Consider the following 18,029-nt stretch of genomic DNA (forward strand, 5'->3'; position numbering starts at 1 on the left):
CTGATTTAAGTTTGCATACAATATATTTCCATTTCTGTTCTTCAGCCATACTGCTTTAAGATACTGTAATGCAATCTGTTAAACATCGATCAGAGTTTAGGAGTAACTTTCTCATATCAAGAGTCTATTTTGTAATAAAAATATAATAAATTTGATCTACACTTATTATTTGCAATCTGTGTAGATACAGTCAGAACAGTGACAGGAACTCACTGTTCAGGCAGGTCATAGGCACTTGCTTAATCCTGAAAATGTGTAAGGAACCTTTTGCAACTCTACCTGCATCTGCAAAGAGGGTCTGGTTTTCGTCACATGTTGTGTAAAATTGAGTATGTATGCTGATTTATAACTCGTGTGATTACCTGTACATTGTTCTTCTGTTTGGAATTCGGCAAAAACTGTACTGCCCTCTTCTCTTTTCTTCATTTACAAAATTCACATGTTCTTTTAAAAAGTACTATAACTTTTTTCTTGACTCTTGTACAGGTAAAGGAAAAAGATGGAAAAACTTGTACTTTATATTAGAGGGGAATGATGCTCAGCTTATTTATTTTGAAAGTGAAAAACGAGCCACAAAACCCAAAGGACTAATAGACCTTAGTGTATGTTCCGTCTATGGAGTACATGACAGTTTGTTTGGCAGGTAGGACACTGGCTTTTTTTAATCGTATTGAACAAAGAATTGATAAAGAATTTTGTCAGTTCAAAAAGTTCTACATTCTTTTGGTAGATGTGAAGATTATTTCCTGTAATATTTTGATGTTCAAAATATGCTGAGAATCAAAAGTATTTCAGATATTATTAGTAATTACAAAGAAAGAGTTTACATATTTGTTCATTGGTAGTTACAAAACAACTCCACTGACCTGTATGATAGTATTTTATAGAAGAAATAAGTGCATTTACTTATATAATAAATGATAGAAATTAGAAATTCTGGCTATCCTAAGGATCTCAGTATTTATTAAAAATTATACCTACTCAGCTTCTGTTTATTTTTGTGAAAAAACTTCAAGACATGCTTAAAATTAGTGGCATTTCCTAAACTGCAAAGACTGGTGGGTTTTTTTATCTGTTTCAGTTCTTTTAAAATCTTTTCAATAATTTTGAAAAAACCCTCCATCTAACTACTGGAATGAGGAGCATGTATGTAGATAAAGAGTATCTAAAAAAATTACTGATACGTTCCTGATGTAGGTTGACAGTTATGCAGGAAGCTTTGGTGTATATTGTAATAAAGGAACATTTTGGTTATGTTTCTTGAACAGTTTTCAAGAAACCCTGTCTTGTGGCTTAGAGTGTAGTTGGGCAGTAGGTGGTACTACAGGTGTGTAGGAGACCTGTGATAGCAGCAACTTAGGAAGCTGTTAGTGACGAACTGCAGCTGAGACAAAGTTCCTCCTGCACTTCAGGTAACTGATAAAAAACTGCCTTTGCTGTTTCCTCAGCAGTACAGTGAAGTCAGTATTTCTGTGACATTTAAGGTTGTATAGTTTTGTGCCACATACACTAATGTTTGGTGTGTGGTCCAGTACATACTGCATTCGTCATGAGAGCTATGGGACACATTCAGATAGGGGATTTTCTAAGTTAATATTGTTTCCTGAAAGAAAAAATCCTTAATGTATGATTAACTGCTTGTGAACTAATGCTGAACCTCTGCTGCTTTTAAACTCTCTAGGAATAGTCCTTGTTGATAAGTTTTTTCAGATGACTGGGTTTTTTTCCCCTGACAAAGTCAGCATACATGCCTGTTCAGTACAGAACATTCTAAAAATTTATCAATACTCTGAAGGAGTTTTGAAGGGCCTGAGGAATCTTTTCATTGGAGTTCTTTCTCTTTTCGTGTTGTGATGATGACATGTAGACCAACAAAAATTGATGGAATATGCAGTGTTCCTTACAGACAAACAGCAGAAATCTGTTAATTCGGTGTAAACTTTATTTTGGCACAGATCAAGGGAAGATGTCCATTAATATGTGAAGATTAATAAAACTTACGTTTTTGTTTTGTTTATTTTTAAGGCCAAACTGTTTTCAGATAGTAGTTCAGCACTTTAGTGAAGAGCATTACATCTTTTACTTTGCAGGCGAAACTCCAGAACAAGCACAGGTGAGAGCTTTTGTTGCTAAGTGTAAAAAAGTAACTTTTTGTCTTGTGTTGTTTAATGATGTTGCCCTTCTGAAACAGGAAGCTTATCACAAGTACTTAGTGGTTATATTAGGAGGTGCTAACATGGAGTAGTAGCAGACTTGTCAGGGAAGAGGTTGGTGCTGAGAATCCAGCATCTATATTACGTGCTCTTTTAGGGTTTTGGGCTGGACAAATTCTAGTCAGGTCCTGTGGACTGAACTTCTATTATTTTCCATTCTGTGTTTTTGAAGAACATATACATTTCTTGACATAGTTCAATTCAGAAGAAAAATTTACTCTCTAGGACTTTTCCAGCATAGTAAGTAAGACTTTTACTTTAGACTGAAATAAATAAAGTGAAATGAAATGCTAATGCATGCATGTGTGCTCAGTGATCAAAGTATATTGAACAGCTGTCTTTTGCAGTTGTTCATCCTGTTTATAAATTGGTAGTTGTTCATAATCTTGGGCCCTGATGGTGCATAAAACAAAGTTTTCTGGTTTTATATGGTATCCTTTTGTTACTTGCTCTCTTAACAGTTATGTTCACCGATTAAGAATTGTGAGATAGGAGCCTACTTCTCTGAAACTCATTTTCCAGCAGGAGAGGATATCTAAAATGACACAATGTTCTTATTTATTAAGTTTTAAGCTCTGAAAGCCCTCAGATCTGAAGTATACCTGTTGCATCAGAAGTTTAAGCTTTGCATTTGATTTGAATGGAATTAAAACTGTTTAGAGCACTTATAATAGACTGCTATTCACCAGAGCATGAAGCCTATATAAATACAGTATTTTTCTTGTGCTGTATATAAAGCATAAATTTTCCTGTTAAATGAATGCAAATTTGTGGAATTAGATGAGATGCCATCGGAATTGTGTAGTCACATTTGTCACACAGCTTTCACTGTACTGTCTTTGAGATGCAGTGTTTTGTATAGTAATTGAGAATATATAAATTAATGTCCATGCCCCTTACTGCACATTAATTTTGTCACATCTGTAAAATCTTTTGTGTTCTAAAAAGTAGAAGAATTAAGAATGTGTTGAAGACAGAATATCCTGTCTTGTTTCCTGGACATTTAGTATAATCCTCTTTTGGTTTTGATCTTCTTAACAGGCTGTTTCACTGTATTTATACAAAATGCAATTGTTTCAGGTTTCTTTATAACATGGCTTTGGCCCAGAAAAGTTTACAGATATTTCTTTCAAGAAAGCTCAGCTTTCTTTACTGTGTAACATTTCATAGAAGAATAGAAACTTCTTGGTGTGTAGCTGAAAGCTTTTCCTTCCGTGGAAGGATTTGAAAGCAGAAGCTTGACTCACAAAGTAGTCTAGCTGAGAATAGCTGCAGTACATATTGCTGTAATTTTAAAATGTGAAGGGTATTGTGAGGGGTAAGATTGAAGCAGGGTTGTGGGGGTTTTAATGACATTGTTAAATTGGGCGGATCTTTGAGATACAGACTTAAGAATTAAGGCTATTGCTCAAAACCTGAATTTTATGCTTCACAAGAAATATACAAAATTTAATGGTTGGGGAACAAAAACTAGAGAATGAAGCTATAACATATCTTCCACCTTCCAAAGGCCCCTTCTAAAGTTTCCCTGTTAGCTTTTTCACACTGGGGTGACTTTTTCAGAGGTGGCCTGGCAAGTTGACAGTGCCTCTTAGTAGCTTATTTGTTTTAAAAAAATAAATATATAGACAAAGGTTCTGCAGGCAGTTTGGTGTTAGACAAACTGTTTATTTCTATGACCAGAATGGAATCCATCTGTCCATCCACTCTGCTGTATGCATTTGTGAGCAAACTGGGGAATGTTGGATATATGCTCTGTGTTTCTCTGTTAATGTATTAGTTTTTGTTTGAAGTATACATAGTGTTATGACTGCCATACAGGAGTACTGGAGAGAATAATCAGACCAGTTTGACTTGTTAAATGTAATTTGCTCAGAAGCAAAAAAGTTTTGTTTAATTTTTTATACAATTTGTAATTTCATGTAGTATCACTAGATTGGAAGATTGGTAAAGGTCACACTGTATGTCCATTAGTAATGCTTGATAGTTATAAAAGAGAAAGTGGTTCAGATTTGCAAATCCTTTAGGAGGTTTTGCTCAGTAAAGATAAGAAATTTGCTTTAATATTCAAATGTGTACTTTGGAATTACAGGAAGCCTAGGTTTTGCTAAGCTAAAGTGAAATTTCAGATACTCTTTTTAAATATGTCTGTTCCACTGCAAGAAGCTGTGTCTGACTTGGTTCCATTTCATGATTCTGTGTCCTTCTATTTTAGGACTGGATGAAAGCTCTGCAGATGTTTTGCAGTTTAAGAAAAACCAGTCCAGGAACATCAAATAAGCGCCTGCGTCAGGTGAAGCTGATGTTGTGGGGTTGGTGGTGTATGTGGAGGAGTGTTTTGCCTCTTCGTTGCAAAATGATATGGATAAATCTCAGACTTTTCCTTTCAGTAGAAGTAAATCCTGAATAAAAGTGAAAAGATGTCAGCAACTTCAAAAATGTGCCTCATATGGGAAACTTCGAAAATCTATATGGCATGTGAACAAATTTTATAAAAATGTATATGACATGTAAATAAAGTACTCCTTTAAATAATGATTTAATTTTCAATAACATGTACATGCCTGAACATTCTTGAGCCTTAATTTCTCTCAGCCTTTGAAAGTGCTGGAATTTCCTCAGAGACAGAGGACAGTCAGTCTTATACATTTAAGTCTGTAATGATTGCAGAATAATGGGGAAATACTTCAAGAATTCCTCATATTTTTAAATCTTAGGAACATTGAATGTAGTTGTTTTTTATAGGTAGTAGAGAAAAGAATAAAATGTGGAATAAAGAAAATAAATAAAAAGGAATAAAATACAACATTTAGTTGTGAACATTAAAAATGTTTGGATACTTCTAATAAATAAACTAAACTAGGTGAATTAACAGATGAAGTGGCAGGTGAAATTGGAATCTTCAGACTGCAAAAGCAAAGCAAAAGGACAGTTTTTTAATTCAAAACTCATCTACATAAAGGAGTACAATGTAATGGGTTGCACAAGAGAATTTTACATAATCTGTTAGGAAAGCACCAAATAATAACCATTGTGTTTGGAATTGTCCATGGCTCTTACTCAAGGTGCCAGTCCTTGATTTCAGTAAAATCTTCTGTGCCTAGAAAAGTTATTTGAAAATCCTAATGCCCCAAAGATAATTTTAAAAGAACACATGACGCCTTAAAAATATGATATTTGTTTTCAGAACTTTAGTTACTCTAATTTTGTCACTGGTGCCTCTTAAAAATGTTCAGTATTCACATATTAACATTACCTCTGCACAGAGGATAAAAAATTCATTAATATGCTTTGTTTTTGTACTTTAGCAACAAAAAATAAATTCTGTTTATTTTTTTTTTCAGGTCAGCAGTCTCATTTTGCATGTAGAAGAAGCTCATACGCTCCCAGTAAAGCATTTTACAAATCCATATTGTAACATCTACCTGAACAGTGTCCAGGTAGCAAAAACACACATCAGGGAAGGGCAGAACCCTGTGTGGTCAGAAGAATTTGTCTTTGAGTAAGTCTTAATCATCTTGAATTATTGAATTTCACTTGTAATTTGCATTGCATTTAAGATTCTTAACACTCGATATTATTTTACTGTATTTTTAAAAATACTGTCTATGTCTTTATACAGCACCAACCTTTCAGCCAAATTCTGCATGGGCAGAATTTTTTATAGGCATCTAACTACCTTTGTTAATATAAGTGTCTTTGGCTGATAGGGATAATTGAGGATTGAAATGAAATTAGGAAAAGTGTAAATGCCAGCCAAGTATAGTACTAATTGAGGTTCTCTGTCTTTTCTCCTAGTGATCTTTCATCTGATATTAATAGATTTGAGATAAGTCTTAGTAACAAAACAAAGAAAAGCAAAGATCCAGATATATGTAAGTATTTTTTCTGAAAAGATGCTTATATGTTTCAGCAATGGATACTCTGTGTGGGTTTTCTTTACTTTTGTCAAGCACTGTCACAAGAAATTTAGGCTGGTTTTTATGCTCACCATACCTCTGTCTTTGTATATTTTGGATGTCTGAAGAAGTTTTCCATTAATGGTTTTATAATGACAATCTGCATGGTGTTTAGTGATAAAATGCACAGTAATCCAGTCCTGTATACGTGGCACCTTTCCTAGCTCTGCTCTAGAGTAACCATTGTCAGACAATGACTGTGCTTACCAAAAAGCAAGAGGAAAGAGAAACTTTCAGTACTAATCTACTCCATAAAATGGAGTTCCATGGAGTTTTAAGTCTGACTACATGGAATTCCTTTTCAGGTTTTTGGTTGCTTCCAGTGAGAAAGGGAAAAATATGATTCTTTATTAAAAAAATAATCTTGGTTGTTTCTGAAGAAAATTTCCTTGTTGTTCTTTCTTTTTTACCTCATCTGTCTGCTTCCCTTGTTACCACTCAGGCTTAAACCTGAAGTTACCTTAGTATTACCTTGATTAGGACAGGATCCATACTTTCTTCTGCCTTTTACACAAGTTTCCAATAATTTCTTTTCCTCATGTTACCCAAACAGCTACTTCTTTAACTGTGGTTTTGTTTCTGTTCCACCAAATTAAGAGCAAGGTGGTAAAATCTTTCAGTTTCCTTGAAAAGAAGGGGTTTGAAGAATGTGAATTTGAAGATAGAAAAAAATATATTTTTTTTTTAAGTTCAGGTCTCTACCACACAACATGTTTTTAGTTTTGTTTTTTTCTGTTTAGTTTTGGTTTTTTCCTACCATACTTGTTCTTGAGCAGCTTCAGCCCTGTGCTTCCTCTTTGGTGCCTGCAGGATGGCTTCTCTGTCCCCTTCAAATTTATTCCAAGATTTTTTTCTTTTCTGTTGTGTTCAGAGCTGTCTGTTCTAAAGCCTGTCAGAGTTGTTTTCAGTTTGGGTATATTTTGTAACTTGTGCCGCAGTGCTGATTTATTGGTGGGGGGTTTATTTGGCGTTGGGGTTTTTTGGTTTTGTTTGGGTTTTTTTGTAAAATCTGTAGGGAAACTTTGAGCAAAATAGATCATTTACAACTCATTTTGAATGGTCTTGCAGAACCTGATTCAATTTGTGGGTTTTTTTGTTTGCTTTTCATGTGAGGAAATTAAAAGCAGATCTCATTGAGAGTCATGGAAAGAGAGAATGTTTACTTGAGAGATGCAGACTAACAGGCTAAACTATTAGTAAAACTAACTGTGGGTTCCTCTTGGAGGATGATGGGTGTTTCACAAGCACAGTGTTGCCTGTGAAAGTAGTCTGTGCAAAAAAGAACTTCCATTCAGGAACACATGTACCTGCTCCAGGTGAGCCCATGCTCCCAGCTGGTGTATCTTGCTTGGCAATTTCAAGTTACCAGCACCACTGAGAGGCCATTTACTGATTTGGCCATTCTGGAGCTGACTTTCATTATCAGGCAGCAAGTGCTTGAGACCAATTTTTTATGTAATATGCATAAAGTGTTACTTAGCCTGGGAGTTAGTATATAGGAAATAGATATGTAAATGTTTGGGAAGGCCATACAACACTGTAATAATAAACAGTAAGAAGTAATAAAGTGATGGAGGAGCAGACCTGATGGTGGTGTCAGCCAGAGGCTGGAAAGGCAATAGTCAGTTCTAGACATCACCTATTTTTATTTTCAGGCTGCTACCTGGATTTGCAGGGTAGCACTTTTTTACCTACTTACTTGGGTGTTACAAGGGAAGCCATGTCAATAGTCGTGTGACATTTTTGAATTTATACATTCTCTACAGAATGCCTTATTTCTTCAATTTACAGGACTCTGTTAAGCCACTGAAGTGAATCTATTAATATATTGATGGCAAACTTGTTTACTCTTACTAGTATTTTTTTACTGAAATAAGATGACTTGCTGAAAATAAAATGGGCTTTTTATTCAACAGTAACACTGTTTTGGTGGAAATAACATACTTGAACGATGCTTTTTTTTCTTAAGTGTTTATGCGTTGCCAATTAAGCCGATTACAAAAAGGACATGCAACAGATGAGTGGTTTCAACTCAGTTCCCATGTACCATTAAAGGGTATTGAGCCAGGATCTTTGCGTGTTCGAGCACGATATTCCATGGAGAAGATCATGCCAGAAGAGGAATACAGTGAATTTAAAGAGGTATGAATTTGTTTAACTTTCCTTGGTTTATCTGTCAAAACTCAGTTTGTTGGTAGAGATGGATCTCAGTAACACTGGTTGACATAATTAAATAATATTTACAGTAACACATATATATATATATGATATAATTTTTTTCCAAAGCTGTTATATGTTAGGAGAAGCTTCTGAATATTTTTTTTTTTTTCTTTCAGCTTATACTCCAGAAAGAACTTCATGTAGTCTATGCCTTATCACATGTTTGTGGACAGGACAGAACACTGTTGGCCGGCATTTTATTGAAGATTTTTCTTCACGAAAAGCTTGAGTCCCTGTTGTTACGAACACTAAATGACAGGGAGATAAGCATGGAAGGTATTGCACTAAATCACACTAAAGTTTACTGGAATTCTGGGCAGGTGGGGAAGGAAGGGCTCCAGTATCTTCCTTTTTTCTCCTTAGTTACAATTTATGTTGAATAGCTAATACGTTTTTCCTCTCATTTCGTTACCTCCTTTTCTTAACTTTTCTCTTTCCTGTCTCTTTTTTCAGATGAAGCTACTACCTTGTTCCGTGCCACCACTTTAGCAAGCACACTTATGGAGCAGTATATGAAAGCCACAGCAACGAGTTTTGTTCATCACGCACTGAAAGACTCCATATTAAAGATAATGGAGAGCAAGCAGTCCTGTGAGGTGATACCTTAAACTGTTTCTAAACATCTTGGTTTGTTGACACAATTATCTACTGGTTGCTAACATTAAATATTAGTTTTAGAAACAGTTATTTATCTCTCAGAACTAAAGTGTGTTTACGTTAGAAATGTAGGAACTGAATTCATTAAGACATTTTTTTCCCTGGATTATGGCTTCAAACAATATTCATAGTAGAACTTTTAATTGAAAAGTTCCTGATATTAAATAATGGTTATTTATCCTGAAACCCTTTTGAAAATGGCTCTCCTAACTTCTGTGTTTCACTTCAGCTTCATTGTGGAAAGGATGGTAGTCATCAGAAATTTGGATTAAGAGAGACAAAAAGGTCACACAGATGGATAGTGCTGAATATCTGAGCTGTTAAAAGTCAGATATGTGTATTAGAACTTAAAACTTTTGCTTCTTCACATTTCCTGACCAGTCATTGAAACAGGCTAGTGAGTTCTATAAGAGATGTTGTACAGCAGCAAATACTTAATTTACTTTGAAGTAGTATTCAGTGCATAATATTATGAAACTATTTATGTAGTTCTTGAGGAGAAGAAACCTAATATTTTTCTCTTTGTTTTAGTTAAATCCCTCAAAGTTAGAAAAAAATGAAGATGTAAACACTAATTTGGCACATCTACTCAGTATACTTTCAGAACTGGTGGAGAAAATTTTCATGGCTGCAGAGATATTGCCCCCGTAAGTGTGCACTTTTCTGTTCAGATTTATACTTGAAAATTCCTGTTTCTGTGAATTACATTGCACATTAAAATGATGTTCTTACTGATTTATATTAGGATTGCTGTATGGATACATAGGAATATAGATGAAGGGGAAAAAATAACACTTCCAGCAGTGCTTTTTACAAAAGCCTCTTGCACATTTGCTTATCTTTTAAGGAAAAGCTACTAGACACAAGATGTCAGGGAAAAACAAGAATAATGAAAATAATCAATCTCATATTTTCACAAAAAGTGAAACATTACACAGGGTTTTTCTTCCAGTGTGTCGTTAGCTTTTAAGGTATAAAAAATCCTCAATTTTGAGACGTCAGTGTAGCATGGAAGTTTTGTGTTGCTGCTGGCAAGGTTAGCATTGAAAGGTGCACTGCTTTTAAGTGTTTGGTGCAGCACTCAATATTTTCTGAAATACGCCACAAATTGTTGTATTTTTTTTAATGGGAGAGGACTATTGCAGTGGTTGCTTAACTTCTAAACACTATCCCTCATTTATGGAAAGAATGGTTATTTAGTTAAGAGAAAAAAAATTAAAGCATCAAAATTGTCTTTTCTTTAAAAAGACAGGAACATGAAACAGATAATTATAAAACATTTAAAGCACATCTGAATGGTCATTGAATGGCACATACAATGTGTTTTGCCTGTAATTTATAAATTTACTTTCTAATATAAACTTTAGAAAACGTATAAATTTGTTAACTTATAAATTAACTCTTAGGTAAAGGTAACTTAAAGCTTATGTCTAAGTTAGTAGTGTAAAGTTGGTAATAGTTCTGCATGAAGTAGGAAGTTGCTCTAGGTCCTTTCTCACCAGCATTTTTAATTCTGTAAGTTTGATGAATAATTACCTACTGCTTCTACAGGACATTGAGGTATATTTATGGGTGCCTACAGAAGTCTGTTCAAAACAAGTGGCCAGCTAATACCACCATGAGAACCAGAGTTGTTAGGTAAGTTACTTGTCAACTTTATTCTGAAAATAAGCAGTGTTAAAGACATACTGCAGTGTGCTTATCTGCGTTTCTTTCAGTGACAAAACTATACATGCCTGCACATTTGAGATATTTAAGATACTGAGGCACAATGTCCCAGTTAAGGATTATGAGCTTGCTAGGTTCTTAGTCATGTTCTTAGAGGCTTGCCAGAATAAAACGATGTAGTGTAGAGGTCAGTATAGCTGGACTTAATGGTTTTAACTTTGAATTTGTGGTGGTCCTGTCCAGTCATGTTGAAACATTCCAGAACTCCTCTAAAAATGTTTCAGGAGGTTACTGAACCTGGCTCTTCTGAACTCACACCAGCATCAAAACTCCAATCTACGTTATTAAACCAATGCAACACACAAGTTCTTCTCTGTTCATTGCCAGGGCAGATCAAACAAAAATCTTTGCTGGTGTCAGGCAGTTAAATTATTGGCAGAGGTTTATCTCCCGTGGAGGGATCTTTCAGAGGATTTGTCTTTGGCTTGTATTTATCATTTTGTGTTCCATACTGCTAAGGGGCATTGCCTTCAAATGGAGACTGCTCTTACTGTGAGAACCCTTCATATTTTGAGGGTCTAACCTCTGCTGGAAGGCTGTAAAGGTCAGCAGTGAATTCCATATCTCTTTCTGTTCATCCCCAGCAACAAAGAGGACCATGTGTCTTTCCTTAGTGGATACACAGGGTTTGCCCGAAGGCCTCCTCTGGATGCTAAAAATACTGGATTGCTTGCTTTTGTGGTGTTCTGTTTTCACAAGTGGATACTAGTGATTTCTCTCTAGAGTACAAAGTTTCACAGCCTTCAGTGATCCTGTTATCTTTTATTGCACTACTTTTTGTTTAAAAATGATTACATATTCAGAGGTAGCTGGACAGTTTTTTGATGTCTTGGTATCTTCCCTACTGTATCAGTCAGAAGGTGCTGCCATTTCTCTCTGGTCATAAAACCCCCATGTAGATATTTGCTCATTCTTCATTTAGGCAGGTTGACCAAGGTAAGAAGTGTCAGATATTGCCTATCAGCAGAGTCCCTCCTAGATTTGTACCTCGTTGGCCCTCAACTTCGGGCACTTTAAAAGAGGGATTGATGTATATGCCATGGCTTCAAAATTAATTACTTCTTCATAGCTTTAAATTCATACCACAGAAAATACTTTAGCTTAACCTATGGCCAGGAACTGTTTTCTTACCAGCCCTTAGTTTGTGTTTTTTATAGATGTAAAAGAACATCTATAACAGAATATACTAGGTGTCTTGGACATATGGAAGATACATTAGCCTCACTACCGTGTTTGTCATTTTCAAGTAATGAGGACATTTCCATCACTGCGTACTTATCAATAGGCAAGGTAGTGTAAGGTCCCTTCCTCCTTTGTCAGGAACTGGTCAGGGTCTGGTATTGCTGTAGTGAAAACCAGCCTGCTGGTGGTGCCCAAAGACAAAGTTACGGATATTATAGATTTACTCAGTTGGCTTGTATGTCCCTTCATTGTACAGCAGTTAGCTGGAGTTGAGGTTGAGTGCATGGTTTTCACTTTTTTATTAGCAGAAGTTAGGTTTTTCTCATGCTGCTGAAGGCTATTCTGGCTTCAGCAAAACAAATGGAACTAGTTCTGCAGTTAAAACAGAGCACTTTTTTTTTTCCAGCTTTCTAGATAGCAGCAATTATTTCATGGAGGAAAGTAGCATATCCCTTATTATTTTTCTACTGGAGTGTATTGCCATCAGGATATGGACCAGCCTAAGCTGACCTAAGGCTGTGTTGTGCCAAAAGAGACGTTCCCTTTGCCCACCTGCTCCTGCACTCCTCCTTATGATAGCTTGGGGGAGTCAGTGGCTGTGGAATGGATGACACCCAGTAGCAGATAATGGAGAACTTTTGGTAGGTCAGAGACTAGGGACTCCTCCTTTTTGAAGCCAGCATGTTTTGGGATTGGCTTCATTATCACTTCACAATTAAGTTCTTCCCACATGATTTCAACAGTTCACTTGAAATCTGAGTGCCTATTCTTTCAGCTTTGTAGTTCATAGAACCATAGCATGATGATCTTAATTTGTTAATATTTTCACAGAGCACATTCTGGTTGCTTGGTGTTTGTCTCAGCAAGATTCCATGTTAACTTGAATCCTTGAAGACTACCCAATTTTACATTAATTCTCTAATGCTATGGAACAAAATGCAATTTTCTTTCCATTTCAGTGGCTTTGTTTTTCTTCGATTGATTTGTCCTGCTATCCTGAACCCAAGGATGTTTAATATCATCTCAGGTGACTAAATGCTTCAGATTGAATCTATACTTTATACAGCAGGAGGCATGAAATCACTTGTAATGTCTAATGCAGCAAAATATGAAGTTTCTTCAAATACTGTGTTCAAAGTCATGTTATCCATGTCACTTGGCTCACTTCTCCTTAAGACAGCCAGTGTATGCTTTTCTCCCTAAAGGTTTGATTGTAGTTATCTCCAATGTAATTTTGAAGTCCAGAGAAACATGCATTGTTGATATTTAATAATAACATTTTGAATTAAAGTCTAGCATTGCTTAATGTATTTAGCAATGTAAAAAATGGAATTTTGGGGTCTTCAGATGTCACTTTCAATACAGTGCAGTGCCAAAGTTAATGGCTGAATTCAATGGTGTCTCTGAAATGAGCAAGATTTATAAAGCTCCTATGTTCCTGCAGAGCTTGGAATACATTTGTGGACCTAGAAAATCATTCTTGAACAACTTGTTTGAATGTCCTGCCTACATGGCTTCCAGCCATTGGAGAGGTCTTTTGACTCATTAAATATAGTAAAATCTCAAATACAGAATCTTAAAGATGAGAGAGAGGGGCAGCATTCAGAAAGGGTGAAAAATAGGAGGAAATAAAAAATCTGGTTCAGAAAAGCTTGTTTTCTTTATTCATAGACAGTTTTTAAGACAATGCAGCATGTTTTCTATCATCAGTCTTTAAGCTGTATTAAATTATAAGAACTGTGTTGAACAGAGTTTCTTTCTTTCTCTCACACAGTAATAATTTCTGTACATGCTTTGGAGAAAGCATTTGAGAAACACGTCCTGGATCCTTTTTTTAGCATTTTATTATCTTTGAGTAGTTTGCAAGTTAGGTACCTCCTAATTTGGGTTGCACTGTGACTGCAGGTGTAAAAAGTCAGATTAACAAGTTTTTTTTGGACATCATTAAAGTAACTTGTTTTATTTCATCAAGTGACATCTTTCACATGATGTTATACTATTAAAATTACTTTATATTTATATAATGTTAAAGATACATCATTAAAAATATGAATGGGAAAAGAACTCTTTTTATATGTGACTGCTATTAATTTTAAATGAATGGCCAGTAACTCTCTATTTTGCAATCCTGCCAGATTCTCCTTCCCCCACTGCTGCAAGAACGCTGACGCTGGTCGCCAAGTCTGTGCAGAATTTAGCAAATCTCGTTGAATTTGGAGCTAAGGTGAGTATAATTTTACACAAAGAGGACAATGTGGAACTATGTTTCCAGTAAATTTTTTACATGTACTTGTGTAATGCATGCAAAAATCTGTTGCTATTTTCTCATGCTGAACCTCTGACTTTTTCTTCTACCCCACACTCTGACCTCAGATTTATCACTCCTTAGTTAGGTATTTTCTGTGGAAGAGCACCTCAAACTCTATCTGTATTCATTGTCATACTGCTAGACATAATTAATGCTGTAAGTCAAGTGTATATATTGCACTAAAAAGCCCAAGCTTTCAATAAAGTTTCAATTATAAGACTAAGAGAATGCTGGCATTAACTGGTCTGTCTCAGTTCCCAGGCTGAAACATTGCTAAAAAGAAATTTTTTGATGCATGCATAATTAACATGAATTCAGGCTGGCATTATAGTTATTTCTCTGACACACAGAACTTGGAATGTAAGAGTTAATGAAAAAAAAAGAAGGGGGACACTTATTCCTGATCATGCCTCTGAAAGTAGAGCATCTGTTCATTGCAACCAGGTATTGAGAGACACTCATCTTAATGGAAATTCATATTGGTATCCATGTGTAAGAAAAATTCTGAATCGGAGATTCTCAATCTTCTGGATACAAGAAAATACTGAATTCTGTATTCTTTTGTCTGGTTGCACACCAGACATTAGAAATTCTCTTGAAAAAAGATAACATTATTCCAGTTTACATACTTGTTTTGCAGTGTCATTTGCCTGACTGCACTGTGTTCCCTTCAGATGTGACAATTATCTTGGCATTACTTTGTTAATGAATGCTCTTTAAAATTACCAGGAGCCATATATGGAAGGGGTAAATCCATTCATCAAGAGCAACAAACATCGCATGATCATGTTCTTGGATGAACTTGGGGTAAGTGGTTAAAAAAATATTTATTGAAGTTACATAGCAGCATTATAAATTAAAATTCTTTACACTTCTTATTAACTAGCTCAAAAGTGCATCAATTTTGAATGCTTATAACTGAATACATTTTTTATGCACGTTTAGAGACTACAGATTACTTGTCTGTTATAGGAATTAAAACCATCAAATATCTTCCTAGACTTTATTAATTTAGTGCCTCTGTAAATGTGAGAAGCTCAAAATAGATTTTATAGCCATGAGACTAGAAATTTTGGCCAGCAATACAAACCTTTAAAAACATGTTTTAGACCAAAAATTTTTATGTCTAATTTGTCACATGTTTTTGACCAGAGATGGAAATTAATTTTTTGGTTTAAAAATTACTAGGTTGAATCTTGGTTAGCATTGCCAGAAGTGTCACTGCATGCATTCTGGATATTGTAGTTCACCACTCTGGGTGAAGAACCTCTTCTACTATCCAGCCTAATCCTCCTGACACAACTTCAGACCATTCCCTCAGGTCCTGTCACTGGTCACGACAGAGAAGAGATCAGTGCCTGCCCCTCCTATTCCACTCACGAGGAAGTTGTAACTGCAGTCAGGTCTCCCCTCAGTCTCCTCTTCTCCAGGCTGAACAGACCAAGTGACCTCAGCCGCTCCTCATACGGCTTCCCCTCAAGGCCCTTCACCATCTTCGGTGCCCTCCTTTGGACACTCTCTAATACCTTAATATCTTTCCTGTATTGAGGTACCCAAAACTGCCACAATATTCAAGGTGAGGCTGCCCCAGTGCAGAGCAGAGCAGGACAGTCCCCTCCCTCACCCAGCTGGCGATGCTGTGCCCGATGCCCCCCAGGACATAGTTGGCTCCTGTCTGCCAGGGCACTGCTGACTCATATGTAACTTGTTATCGACCAGGACCCTCAGGTCCCTTTCCATGGCACTGCTTTCCTGCATCTCATTCCCTATTCTTTACCTACATCCATGGCTGCCCCATCCCAGGTGCAGAATCCAGCACTTCCCCTTGTTGAACTTCATATGGTTGGTGATTGCCCAGTGCTCTATAATACACAACAGAAAGATGGACTGGAGATTTAGCTGGAAAGACCAAAATTGGTCTTGGCATCCTAAATCTGTGTTTTGTTCTGTTGAAGAATGTTCCCGAGCTCCCAGACACTACAGAGCACTCTCGGACTGACCTGTCCCGGGATCTGGCAGCCCTGCACGAGATCTGTGTGGCACATTCGGACGAGCTCCGGACGCTCAGCAATGAGCGAGGTGTGATGCAGGTAAGGTAACACCAGGCAGGGTTAGTAAGCACATCACAGGTACAGGTGGCATGTCCAGAGTTACTCCTCAGTACTGGGATTCTTTTGTAGTATTTCTGTAGCAGTGTGACTGATAAACATTTTAAAATATTGGCATTTCACCAGGAGGTTATTAGCTGTGAAGATAAATACTTAGTCCATAGTTTTGTTTCTTCATGCAGCAAAACCAAATTGGGGTATTTTTTTGAGTTTTCAGAGGAAGTTTTAGTTTCTGGCCTTAAACACACAAAATTACTATATCCCGACAGGCTCTCTGGGTCATTGGTTTTCAGATCTTGGGTTTTTTTCAGTTGAGAACTAAATTAGCTTTCTTTTCATACCTCATTTATCCTCGCTAGTTTGCCAGTACACTTGTACACCTGTAAACTTAGCAAACACCTGTATGCTTTCTCTGCCTCTCTTTTTTTTAATTATTTTTAATATATTTAAACTACCTACTCATAGGTCTGATGGGCAGATGCTGAAAACACTGCTCAGGGAGAACAGTTCTGTTTCCAGTAGCTAATGTGTGGTTTACTGACTCTCTCTCTGCAGCATGTTCTTAAGAAGCTTTTGGCCATTACTGAACTGCTACAACAAAAACAAAATCAGTATTCAGTGTCTAACAACATCAGGTAGCAGCCCTCTACCTGCATTCTGCATGGATCCAGCATGCCTGACATGGCAACTCAGACCAGTACCACTTTCTTCTTGCTCTTGCCAAAAACAGCACACCCTGTCACGTTCCCAGTGATGTGTGAACTATGCAAAAAGAAAACAAAGATCCTGCTGGTGAATAATTGTACCAGCAGATTTTTTAAGCTATCTGTGCAGGACATTTGCACTTTTTTTTTCCACTTGGAAACAGTTTTCACAACCTCTGAGCCTTGGTGTAGAGTTCACCCTCCGCAGTGAAAATGCTGTGACTGTGTCTTGGACTTTGAAAATTATTTTCAGCACCTCTGATTGCCAAAGTTTTTGCTGTCTGGTTGGAAAACAATTATCAACTGACATGAGAAGAAATGTGTCATTCTGACAACCACCTATAAACTGGATAACATTTCTTACTGTAATTTCTAAGTGGTGACAATAATTATGACTTTTGACTGTTTCAACCACTTTTAACTTGTATTTACAGTTTTCAGAATCTGATGTTATGGTAGGAACAATCTTTACTGTACACTTTTTATACCATACTGTTTCTCTCGCTGGAATTATGTGGAAAGAGAATATGCAGAATGGGTCTTGTCAGCTTTATTTTTTTGATGTGCCACTGATTCAGTCTGAATAGTTCTTCCATCAAGAACTGTATATCCGGATAAATCACAATGCTTTTGTAAAATGTTTACAACAGTAAATAATTTGAATCCAGTAAATTTATTGATCATTGTATCAGACATGCATGCGTTCATTAAACCATTTTATAAAATAGGTATCGTTTGGTCTTTTGTGTACTGTAAGTCTAGCATAAATATTATTTTTATAAGTGAAAAATGAGTTTTTAAAATAAATCAAGCTGCATATCAACTGTATGGAAACTTGCTAACTTTGGCTGCTGTGGAAATTTTTTAGTGTCTCTACATGTGGTGTACTTTAAAATGTTCACACTGTCACTTTTTCAGCATAAATCCCCCAAACAGCATTACCTTGTCCA

At 36.2% G+C, this 18,029-nt stretch overlaps 1 protein-coding gene across 1 annotated transcript in view; it reads left to right on the forward strand.

Moving 5' to 3' along the window:
• RASA1 (RAS p21 protein activator 1) overlaps positions 1 to 17,913 on the forward strand; it is a 51,187-nt gene extending 33,274 nt beyond the window's left edge. The window contains exons 11-25 of the mRNA XM_027656936.1: positions 487 to 643; positions 2,026 to 2,113; positions 4,429 to 4,506; positions 5,558 to 5,715; positions 6,012 to 6,088; positions 8,142 to 8,314; positions 8,509 to 8,668; positions 8,846 to 8,988; positions 9,581 to 9,696; positions 10,601 to 10,687; positions 12,919 to 12,986; positions 14,095 to 14,183; positions 14,997 to 15,074; positions 16,223 to 16,357; positions 16,931 to 17,913. Of these exons, the coding sequence (XP_027512737.1) occupies positions 487 to 643; positions 2,026 to 2,113; positions 4,429 to 4,506; positions 5,558 to 5,715; positions 6,012 to 6,088; positions 8,142 to 8,314; positions 8,509 to 8,668; positions 8,846 to 8,988; positions 9,581 to 9,696; positions 10,601 to 10,687; positions 12,919 to 12,986; positions 14,095 to 14,183; positions 14,997 to 15,074; positions 16,223 to 16,357; positions 16,931 to 17,014 (1,691 nt within the window). The 3' untranslated portion in view covers positions 17,015 to 17,913. The remainder of the gene's footprint in view (positions 1 to 486; positions 644 to 2,025; positions 2,114 to 4,428; positions 4,507 to 5,557; positions 5,716 to 6,011; positions 6,089 to 8,141; positions 8,315 to 8,508; positions 8,669 to 8,845; positions 8,989 to 9,580; positions 9,697 to 10,600; positions 10,688 to 12,918; positions 12,987 to 14,094; positions 14,184 to 14,996; positions 15,075 to 16,222; positions 16,358 to 16,930) is intronic.
• The last annotated feature ends 116 nt before the right edge of the window (positions 17,914 to 18,029 follow it).

Source organism: Corapipo altera, unplaced genomic scaffold (assembly GCF_003945725.1).
Source record: "Corapipo altera isolate COAL_440 unplaced genomic scaffold, ASM394572v1 61281, whole genome shotgun sequence".
Lineage (NCBI taxonomy): Eukaryota > Metazoa > Chordata > Aves > Passeriformes > Pipridae > Corapipo > Corapipo altera.